Genomic DNA, 11,831 nt, shown 5'->3' with positions numbered 1-11,831 from the left:
TGGGTGTTCTGAAAAGCACCATTAAGAGGGGAATAAAGACTACTTCACTTGCATATCCTTTTGCCCATGACTGCAGTAGGGTTGTTGGAGGCCCAGAGCCTTTCACATACCAGACAGGTCACAGCCAGGTTACTCTACACTGCATGGACAGTGCTGGAGCTCAGTCTGAGTCCTTAGATGATGCAGTCAATGCAGGAATGCATGAACCCATCACACAAGCAGCCAAAATGATGCATTGAAAGCATCACCCCTCCTGGGACCAGCATCCTGAACACGGGTGGCCTCAGGGGTGCTCAACCTCTGCCACTGGGGAAGACTCAAAGCCATCTCCAGCCTGACCCAGGCCCAGCTCCTCAAAGGCAACCAAGCGCTTCAAATGGAAGTGAGGAGCCTTGAAGACCTGTCGTGTAGGCTACCAAACGGCTGTCAACGCTACCACAACCTTAGGTGAAATTCCAACTGCTGAGAAAGACCCATGTCCTGTTGGTAACCCTTGGGACAGCCCGGCTGCATCGTTTTGGTGAGCAGCTCCACTGCAGCTGATGCGGTCAGACAGAAAGAGAAGATGGAGCTGAGCTAACATCTCCACCAGCAGACACAGGGCTCACATTCAGATCCAGCTTGTCCTACAGGACCCCAGGCCAGGCCTAAGTCTCCAAACATTCTTTGCCAAAGCCACCTCAGCAACCTGGCGTTGAGATACTAGACAAAGGGACCCTAGAGAGAACCTGGCTTAACCCAACTGGAAAAGGATCCTACCAACCACTGTGCCCCACACACCCTTGCACCGGAACCCTAGAAATGTAGACTCCTCCTGAAACCTTGCCACTGCCTTTCATAAAACAGATCTCCCACAGACAGCAGAGATGGCAAAACCCAAAGAGGTCATCACATGCACCTGTGGTCCTCAAGGTGCATTCTCCACTGCCTTGTGAGCCCCTTCTACATCCTCACAACCTTCAGGTTGCCTCCCCTGACATTCAGCAAGATACCCCCCACAGCTTTACCAGAATGAACAAGAAACCTCTGCCTATTCCGGCATCCTTAGTTCAATGATTAGTTCTGGCTTAAAACACCCCATTTCCCCTGGATGGCAAAAGGCAAGTTCCTGCTGTGAAAATGCATCCAGCATGAAATCTCCAGCCCTCCACCCAAGTCCCGGGTCCATGTTAGTCACAGCGGGTTAGGCAAAGAAGCCAGTTATGTCTCTAATATGTTATGCCCCTTTTCTTGATTTTTCACCACCCTGGTGATGTCACATTTGTGACTCTCAGGAGTCTTTTTTAGCCAGGCTGGCCTTGATCCTGCACCGCAGGATGTAAGCTGTGATGGCACTACAAGCCACCAGGCCAAAAAAAGAGACGCAAGAGAGATAAATGGAGAAAGGCCCGTGTCTTTTCAGGAAAATCTCCTGCCTGTTCTTGTAATCCAATAGAATGGCTTCCAGCTGTGACAGGGTGCAGATGGCCAGGAAGGCGTGGAAGATCTGGTGGCCATGGCCAATGATATCACAGGAGCCAGGGAAGTACTTCTCAGGGACGGGGCAGGAGAAGAAATAAGCGCTGATGAGGAAAAACAGTATCTGGTATGTGTGGTACCAAGCGGCATCTTCCTCACAGCCTCCCAGGTGACACAGAACCACCCGATGGGCGACGGGACTGATATCCAAGATGAACGCCAGCCCTGCTGGGATCACCTGGCACATCTTCCTCATGACGGGGTAAGGCCGGCGGTACCGATATTTCGCGTAGCAGCAGCCGGCACAGGACAACCAGCCACAGAAAGCAGCTGCCGGCAGGAAGAAAAGCCAGAATTTGTCATACCAGGCTTGGTCGGAACTGTAGTAGAAATGGGCCAAGGCACTACCATACTGGTAGATGCTGACTCCAACGTAGTCCACGAAGTAGAAGGTGTAGTGGTACAGCTCCGATTTGGACTGCAGGAGGTGGGCCAAGAGGCTGCAGGTCAGGTAGGTGACGGAGGAGAGGACAAAGACGAGCAAAGGCAAGGACCACGCGTCCACAGGTACCTGCTCGGCCTCCACAAAGGTCTTGAACCTCAGCAGCACCGCCAGCGCTGCCAGGAGGTGAGTCCACACGTTGACCACTTCGTTGTGCTTCTGGAAGAGGCTGAGGAAGTAGTAGCGCCAGTCCTGGCCGGTGGGCCGGTACCCACCATGGATGTATGGCTCGCGGAAAAGCTGCGGCACCTCGCACTCCTTGACCGTGCAGGGCATCTGGGGCAGACCGTCCTCCAGCAGCCTGGGGAGGCGGCTGAGATGCTGCCCGCTGAGGGACAGCGTGCTGAGCCGCGCCAGGATGGCCGTCATCTTCGCCGTGTGTGTCGTCTTTGTGCCCTGCGGGGAGGGGAGACAGAGGAAACATTAATCATAGAATCATTCTGGTTGGGAGGGACCCTCAAGATCATCGCATCCAACCATTAACTAAACTCTGGCACTAAACCATGTCCCTAAGAAACTCATCTACGTGTCTTTTAAGCCCTTCCAGGGATGGTGACTCCAGCACTGCCCTGGGCAGCCTGTTCCAATGCCCAACAGCCCTTTCCATGAAGAAATTGTTCCTAATATCCAATTTAATAACAATGCGTTGGGGAGAAGAGCATGCTGCCATTCTGGGTGGGATGAGGCATGATGTTTTCAAGGTGCTGGCCCTGCTCTTAGGGGAAAGGGGCTTTTTTTGACTCAGCAGACCTAAATTCAGCATGGAGAAGGACGACACAGTCCTGTCCCTGCAGTTCAGCTGGTGTCAGATGGGCACAGCAATGTCACTCAGCTTGGAGCATGTTTGGGAGTAGCCAGGAGCTGCCAATAAGGGAAGGCAAGAAGCAGTTAGATGTCAAGAAAGCACCTGAATATTTTCAGAGGGAATTTTTCATAGAAAAACAGAATGGTTTCGGTGGAGTGTGACCTCCAAAGCTCCCCCAGTGGCAGCCCTGCCATGAGCAGGGACATCTTCACCAGCTCAGGTTGCTCAGAGCCCCGTCCAGCCTGGCCTGGGATGTCTCCAGGGATGGGGCATCCACCACCTCTCTGGCCAACCTGGGACAGTGTTTTACCACCTGCATTATAAACACTTTCTTCCTCATGTCTGGCCTGAATCTCCCTCCTTTAGTTTAAAACCATCACCCCTTGTCCTGTTGCAACAGGCCCTGCTCAAAAGTCTGTCCCCATCTTTCTTATCGGCCCTTTTAAGTCCAGAAAGGTTGCAATAAGGTCCCCTCGGAGCTTCTCTTCTCCATGCTGAACAACCCTTTCCCATAGAACAAACTGCTCAGGGGCAAAATTAAGGTCAAATTACTTATTTAAGGGATAACTTGCCTTTCTGCACCCAAGTGAAGAGGGTCCCAACCAAATCGTGGAGGTTGCAATACACCTGGCTTCCCTAGCACACAGCTTGCACAGGGGTGTCGTGCCTGGGGCTGCTGCAGGGACGGGGCAGAGGGAGATGGGCAGAAGTGCACAGTCCCAAATCTGCAGCCCTCCTCCTTCCACCTGCAAAAAGCAACAGGGCTGGAAGGTGAAGGAGAAACGAGAGGCTCCGCATCAGAGTTTTCAACTACAAGAGGTGATATTCAGGCCAGACATGAGGAGGAAACTGTCTGTGCTGAGGGTGGTGAGAGCCTGTCCCAGGTTGGCCAGAGAGATGGTGGATGAACCATCCCTGGAGACATCCCAGGCCAGGCTGGACGGAGCAACCTGAGCTGGTGAAGATGTCCCTGCTCATGACAGGGGTGGCACTGCGGGAGCTTTAAGGTCCCTTCAACACAAACCATCCTGTGATTCTCTGATTCTCCGAGATGTGCCTGGACGCTCAGAGCAGCCGAACGCCAGTGCTGGGCGCTGCTCTGCCTGCTCTGTTCCTTGGCAACCTCCAGAGTTGCTAAGCTCTGGCTGGAAAGCTTCAGATTCAGGGCACAGCAGGATCCTAATGTCTGCAGACAACCTCACAGCACTGAATTAACTTCCAGTACCCTCTATTTCCCTTCCAGCCTGGATATTTCTCTTCCCTGCTGGTGTTTATGCCACACACACAAAAAAAAGAGAGAACTCATCATAGTGATGTCCATGCTTGAACTGAATTTGATGTTGACAGAGCCCCACCAGACTCTGCAGGGCTCTGGTAACCCCTGTGCAGCCAACACATATATTTTTGCAGGAGTGGAGCCTGCCTCCTAAGCTCATACACACCCAACCAGAGCTGCAAGCGCAGGGAGATGGCCAACAATAATTCAATGCAAATCAGCATTTTGGCTGAGTGTGGGAAATGATCTGTTTTTCTTCTGTCAGAGGTGGGACAAGGGGTATAGTTTGTGTGGGTGCATGATGGGAGACCCGTGCTGGGCTGCAAGATGTGAAATGGTGTGAAACACGGAGAGAGATGGGACCTGTCGAACGGCCTCGGGGCGACACAGCACAAAGAGCAAAGTCAGAGCAGACGCTGCACCAGGTTGCAAGTCCCACTTCCTCTCGCAACCCAAAGCTTCTGATAACAGACAAAATATTTTCATGTTGCTTCCTTGTTCTAGCAGATGGCAGTTGTCGTAACTAGGACTTGCATTTTCCAGTCAGTTCTCTCCCTGTGCTTACCAGGCTTTCTGCCTCAGCACCTTTCACAGAGGAATCTGGCTGCTCAGTTTCATGGAGCTGCCTTAACTACAAAAGGTGGAAGGGAAGGTGGTCGCTGCAAATGGTATTTTGGTTTCACAGATGCGTAAGACTAAATATCCTTGAATCACAGAATATCCTGAGTTGGAAGGCACCCACAAGGATCATGGAGTACAACTCCTGTCCCTGCACAGGACAACCCCACAGTTCACACCGTGTGTCTGAGGACGTTGTCCAGTCTCCTCTTGAACACTGTCAGGCTTGGGGCTGTGACACCTCCCTGGGGAGCCTGTTCCAGTGCTCCAGCACCCTCTGGGTGAAGAACCTTTTCTTCACATCCAGTGGAAGAAATTGTTTGCACTGAGGGTGGTGAGAGCCTGTCCCAGGTTGGCCAGAGAGGTGGTGGATGAACCATCCCTGGAGACATCCCAGGCCAGGCTGGACGGGGCTCTGAGCAACCTGAGCTGGTGAAGATGTCCCTGCTTATGGCATGGGTTGCACTGGGGGAGCTTTGGAGGTCCCTTCCCACCCAAACCATTTAATGATTCTATGATAAAGAGCAAAGACAACCAGAAGACACACGGGCAGGCGACAGCCAACCCTGCCCATAGGGAGTTTGTCGATGCGAGGGGCACGTCGCCTCTTCCAGCACCCGTGTCCTGCCCGCTTTGCATGCTGAAAGGGTCCGAGAGAGACGGGCAGCGTCTGTCCCTGGCACAGGCTGGCACCGGCACTGAGGGCTCGGTGTCTACAGTGCGTATCGCCTGTGCACAGAGCTGGGGAGAGCTCCCACGCTGCACACGTCCTTCCAGCCAGGCTTCAAAGCTGGAAAATGCCCATTTTTAACAGGCCAAGGGAGGGGCAGAGATTTTCAAAATAATAGTCCGAAATCACAGGAAAACACATCTGATACTGCGATAAACAGTGCTGAACCAGGAACCTGGTAGGCTGCTTATTTTAAACGGCACTTGTGACATTAACGAGTGAGAACGAGTTGGCAAATCCCAGCGATCATGTGATGGACAAAGCAACGAGCAATTAACCTTAGAAATGAGAGAGAAAGGGCAAAAAAAAAAAAATTTTTTTTAAAAAAACAACAAAAAAAAACAACCCAGAAAGCCAAGGTCAGCACTGGCTGTTTCACTTTTCACAGAGCCCCTATTCTTTTCCCTGCACGGGGGCGTCGCAGCGGCTGAAAGCCACATTCATAGGCCGGGCATCTCGTTGAGATTCTGTCCTCACTCCCCCCATCTCCGGGGGATTCAGTTATTTTGGCTGCTCCCAATTAACAGCGACCAAGAAGCAGCATTTGATTCGGGGAGGGAGCTGCAAGGCGAGAAGGGAATGGACGCTGGCCAGGCTGGATCATCGCAGCACAATAGACCCGCGGCACAAGGAGGAGAACGATCCCCGTGTTCCAATTTTTCCTCTCCCTTTTGAAGAGGATAATGGAAAGCCGAGCTTCTTCCCAGCTTTTTGGGCACAGTCGGATGGAGGGGTTTGAATGAGAAAATTTCCTACAGAGCACGGCTGATTTTCCCACCGGTCCAGCCTCGGTGTTGACTGGGACTCAGGCTGTGCCAATGCCATATATTTGTTCGCAGGACACTATTCAGGCACCAGAGGTTAACACAGGCTTCTAGAAAGGCAGCAAATCCTGCTAAACAAAGCAGAGAGGACCGGGGAGCTCAGCTGTGGGGAAGTCTTTAATAAACACATTGTATTTATCACAAAATAAAAAATGTGGATAGCATAACAGCAGTGATTATGGAGCAGTGGGCAACGGCCCGTTTTACGAGCCGCAGGTGCTTAATTCCTGAATTCCTCTCTTCTGGGAGTGGAGCAAAATCCCCTGGAAGGACAGCAGGTCATTTTGAAGCCTGGGGTTCAAAATTAACAGAATCATTTTGGTTGGAAGAGATCCTCAAGATCATTGCATTCAACCATTAACCCAACACTGGCACTAAACTATGTCCTTAAGAACCTCATCTATGTGTCTTTTAAATAGCTCCAGGGATGGTGATTCCACCACTGCCCTGGGCAGCCTGTTCCAATGCCCCACAGCCCTTTGGGGAAGAAATGTTTCCTAATATCCAGTCTGAACCTTCCCTGGTGCAACTCCTTTATCTGTTAAGAAAGAGGGTCAAAATAACCTTCTATAAAAATTCAAATAAAATAAAATGGCTCAAATTCTACATTTCCATATACACATGCACACACATGCAGCATGCAGCTGATGCAGGGTTTGTCCAAGCGCATGTTATGACTAGAAAATGAACATTTTGTGATACTGGGAGATGAGGCATTAGAGCCGGCAGGACATGGCAGGATCCCTCACAGATGGCACCATCAGCTCCCCATGGTTCTTGTGGCCTGGAAGCAGATGAGGCTGGTGTCCAGCTTGGCCATGCCAAGCAGCAGGTGCCTCTTGCAGCGGCTTCGGCATCCAAACCTTGAGCAGGAGCCTGATTTTCATAGAATCATAGTTTGGGTTGGAGAGAGCTTCAAAGCTCCCCCAGTGCCACCCCTGCCATGAGCAGGGACATCTTCACCAGCTCAGGTTGCTCAAAGCCCCATTCAGCCTGGCCTGGGATGTCTCCAGGGATGGTTTATCCACCACCTTTCTGCCCAACATATACCAGTGTTTTACCACCGTATTTCCTGAGTGGGTACATGAATATACCTTCCATCCCAATACATTATCATATTTTATTGTCTTTCCTGCCTCAGTTTATCTCCCCAGAGAGGGAAATTGCACAAAGTATTTGCAGGTCTGCGCTGGGGGAGTCTCTTGGCAGCCAACATGACTCTGCCATGGTGGTCAGGAGCAGGGGGCTCAGGACAACTCCTCATTCTCTCCACCACCCCAAAACTAAGCTAGTGCATATTCTGGTTGTCTTTGCTCTTTAGCACTATGCAGAGGCAAAAATGTTAATATTCATTATTTCTACCCATAGACCCTGTCTGAGAATGATGTCCTCTGGCAAGTCCATCCCCCTCCTATCAAAAATGGCTCAAGATTGAGGCAACATTCCGCAGCTTTTCTTCCTGATCTCACCAAACGGTTGCTCTTCACACTATCCGGTCTGCTCACCACTTTCTTTTCCCACACACAGACACAACCCCCAACAGCCTGTGGCTCAGTTTCGGGTGGTGTGAGATCCCTGGGGTGCAATACCCACACTTACAAGCCTGGAGTTCACCAGCAATCAAACCAGACCGGGTTCCTGATCAACGACCTGCAGCCATCAGCTTGCTGAGGTGTCAGCACATCCCCAGACACGGTTTTGCTCCAGCCACCCTGCTACATTCAGTCCTGCGGGGACCACCGATGCAGTGGGATCAGCTGCCAGGAAAGTGCTTGGGTTTGGTTTTGTTTGGGGTTTTTGTTCATGTTTGTTGGCGGGGGGTTGCTTTGTTTTTCCCCATTGGCTGAAAAAGGGGCTTGAATTTGTTTCAGCTGCATCTCACTTTTAGCTCCTGCATTTCCCCCTGCAAGGCCCATAGGACACACTACCCTTCCCCTCCATCCCTCAATAGCCACCTACACAAGGCCATAAGCCTTTCCTAAAGCCACCAGCCCATGGCACAACTCTTTCAGTACAGATTATGGGTTCAAACTGGAACACAAGAGGTTCCACTTAAATTTGAGAAGAAACTTGTTCCTGGTGAGGGTGGCAGAGCCTGGGCCAGGCTGCCCAGGGAGGTTGTGGAGTCTCCTTCTCTGCAGACATTCCAACCCGCCTGGACACCTTCCTGTGTAACCTCATCTGGGTGTTCCTGCTCCATGGGGGGATTGCACTGGATGAGCTTCCCAGGTCCCTTCCAACCCCTGACATTCTGTGACTCTGTCATTCTGTGAGATTTGCTGGAGACAGGAACTCCCGCTAACGCAAGGAGACCTCAGCGAGCCCACAAGTTCCTCCCTGCTCAGATTTATGTGCTGATGGGACAAGCCAGGAACCATCTGCCTGCAGGCAGAGCAAACAAACCAAACCGCCTGTGCGCTGCTCGGGGCTCCGCACCCGTGCCGAAAGGCTCCACACCGGTGCCAAAAGGTCCCATGGAGCCTACGGGCCAAGGCTGCTTAATTTGCTGTTGTCCACAAAAGCCTCTTGCACAAAAACATTATTTTTTTTTTTTACGGTTGTGGATTTTAGAGCTTCGGTCATTAGAAAAAAATGTATATAAATCATGCAGAGCACTGTGGCTGCTGCGGGCAGAGTGCGGATCTGTGCCAGCCCCCGGAGCTGCAGCTCTGCTCTTCCCGCACTCAAACCCTTTGTCCCAGCTGGGACCTCCTCATATTTAACTGTTTAACCCTGCGAGCTCTGCAGTGAGTGACACCAGTGTCACCCTTCCAGGACCTTGCCAAGCCCTGAGGACCGGATGGCTTTGACTGCAATCACACATTAGCACACTATTCTAATTTACTACACTCCATGATTTCCAACACTGCCACAGGCATCCTGATAGAACTATTTAAGCATCCAGAAGGGCTTGGGAAGTATGAGTGCATCCCAGGCTTTGCCATACACAGACTCCACTATGATGTACATCTGACGAAGATCGATGCTTTCCATTATGTCCAACTGGGGACAGTATATGGGGGTTCAAAGCAGCGCCTGATGGAGAGGTAACTGAGCTCTACGGTGGTACACAGCACGTCCCCCTGTACCAGGTGAGTGACTTCTATGGCAAGAGTCCTTCACTTCAGCACTTTATGGACATTTTTTCCCTTCCTGAAATGACCCTGCTCTCTCCAGTCATTGATTCCTTCATAACTCATGGCATTGAGTTTGACCAGCTGCATCTTTACAAGGATGCAATTGGAGATGTACATGTGAAAGGAGTGATGTACAAATGGACTGAAACGGTATATTCTGCGTGGGGATGAAATCTACACTGTGCTGAACCTCCTGGTGAAACACAAGAAACTCTTCCTCATCACAATCCCCACCAAACAAGGGACACGGGTTGTGCTGCATCCATGTTAAGTCCCTTCTTGATCCATCGGGGAATAAAAAGCAACCGTGAGCAAGTTCTACTTGCCTGAAGGATGGAGGGCATAAGGTATGACTGCATATGGCCGCACACCAAACGTGCAGCCTCTCCGAGCTTTCCTGGGAATTTATTCCTGGGGAGGAATTTCTTCAGCATAAATGGATACTGCAATTAAAGGGCCGCTGGCCTGACCCCAGGAACGGGGTTACCATGTGTACTGGCAGCTGGTGCGTGACTCGGGACATGCAAGGAGCTGCAAGCACACAAACGTGACCCAACGGTGGCAGCTCTGCCATTCTCAGCATGTCACTTGCACCAGCCACCTCTCCCCACAGCAAAACCCTCACCCAGAGGCTCCAGCTGCAGCGTCTGTGCGAATAAATAAAAGCACGGTGCCCAGCGACCAGAAAATCCCGCCGTGCACAGGGCTGTTAACCCACACCTCCAGCAGCCGGGCGGCAGGAAATGTGTGACGGCTTGCGGTTTGGCCCCCCGAGCCCGCGGGTTTCTAGGAACTATGTGCAACACGTATCACCCCCGCTGCACCCCGTCACAAGCAGCACCGTCCACACGTGGAACTCATGGCTGGCTGTCCCCCCCCCGCCCGGCAGAGACAGAAAACAGACTTCAGAGCGCTGGATGCCAGTCCTGCGGAGCGCTGCATATGCACATCATCCCTTTTGTGATTTCACTCTTTTTCAGCGACTGCTGCCAGGCTGGCATCACACACATCCTCATCCCAACCCCTTCAGCCCCCTGTGGATGGCACCCCCAAAATAACCCATTTCCCAGCTCTGCAGCGACGATCCGCAAAAATACCCCAACGTCTCCATCCCACGGCACAGCAAAATGCCATCCCTGGCCATAGCAGCCTGGGGATGAAGCTCCGGAGCTGTGCAGAACCGAACACGAATAATGCGCAGGACCAGTCTGGTACTGGTACCAGTGCCTGCGCACCCAGCACCAGTTAATCTGCGGCATTTCACCCCCCAGCACAGCAATCAGGAGGCTCTGTACCCAGCCCTGCTCGTGCACCAGACACGTCAGTTTGACACCAAGCAAATGCCTGTTAAATGTAATTTTTCCCCCCCTTCAAAAAAGTGAGATGCTCGTGAAGTTATCAGGAAAAATCCAGCTGTGAAATTGGGGTATAATTACCAACAAAGCGTCCTGGAGATGACAAGGAGGGAACAACCCTTCATCAGACCATTCAAGGCATGAGCTGGGGTGCGTCAAGTGAAACGGGCAGGTGGCAGCTCCAAAACAAACACCAGGAGCTGGTTCTTCACGCGGCTCACGGCTAAACTATGCACCTCCTCGCCATGGCATCCAGAACGTCCCCGGGTCAAAGTCATGCAAGGAAAATCCACCCGCAGCTATTAACAAACACGGAGGACAAACGATGCCCACCTCTCTCCTTCAGAAAGCCCTGGAGATACAGGTCACGGAGGCTTGCGGGGGGGAATTTATGGCCAAAGTTCATTTATCCCCGTGCACTCCTGCCTTCCTTGCGCTTTTCCCCCGGCTGCAAGACCGACACCGGATTGATGGACCTTGGAGGTGGGGGGGCCGAAATGATCGCGCATCGAGGTCCACGCGTGTTTTACCCACTCGGGGGACCCGCCCCAGTGCGCAGGTGCTGGGGTGTGCACCGGCCCGGCGTGACCCAACCCGCAGGGATGGAGGGATGGAGGGATGGATGGAGGGATGGACGGGCGTGGCTGGGGAGCCGCGGTACCCACGCGGGGCCAGCGGAGCTCAGCAGGGGATGGAACGGTGGGTACCCGGCTCGCAGCCGGGCCCCGCGGCGGGTGTCCCGGGATGAGGCTCTGCCCGCGGGGAGGGGACCGCGGCTGCGCCCGCACTCACCGTCCGCGCCGTCCCCGCACTCACCGCCCGCGCTGTCCCCGCACTCACCCCGCGCCGTCCCCGCCGACGCCGCTGCCTCCCGCGGCCGCCTCCGGCAGCGCCGCGGCCACTGTCCCGCGCATGCGCGGCCCGCCCCGGGGTGGCCCCGCGGGCCGAGCCCGGCCGAGCTGAGCCGAGCTGAGCCGAACCCGGCCCAGACACATTCACAGGATCACAGAATGTCAGGGGTTGGAAGGGACCTGGAAAGCTCATCCAGTGCAATCCCCCCATGGAGCAGGAACACCCAGATGAGGTTACACAGGAAGGTGTCCAGGCGGGTTGGAATGTCTGCAGA

The 11,831-nt window shown here is 53.0% G+C and overlaps 1 protein-coding gene across 1 annotated transcript; it reads right to left on the bottom strand.

Moving 5' to 3' along the window:
• Positions 1–287: 287 nt before the first annotated feature.
• Positions 288–11,535, bottom strand: PAQR8 (progestin and adipoQ receptor family member 8). The gene is made up of 2 exons (XM_082049517.1): positions 11,498–11,535; positions 288–2,356 (listed from the first exon to the last, which is right to left on the bottom strand). The coding sequence occupies exon 2, from the start codon at positions 2,327–2,329 to the stop codon at positions 1,271–1,273; it is 1,059 nt and encodes a 352-aa protein (XP_081905643.1). The 5' UTR covers positions 2,330–2,356; positions 11,498–11,535; the 3' UTR covers positions 288–1,270.
• Positions 11,536–11,831: the final 296 nt, after the last annotated feature.

Source organism: Streptopelia decaocto, assembly GCF_964273445.1.
Source record: "Streptopelia decaocto genome assembly, chromosome: 3".
In the NCBI taxonomy this organism is placed as follows: Eukaryota; Metazoa; Chordata; class Aves; order Columbiformes; family Columbidae; genus Streptopelia; species Streptopelia decaocto.
The sequence above is the reverse complement of the archived record's forward strand: the minus strand, read 5'-3'. Positions and strand labels throughout refer to the sequence as shown.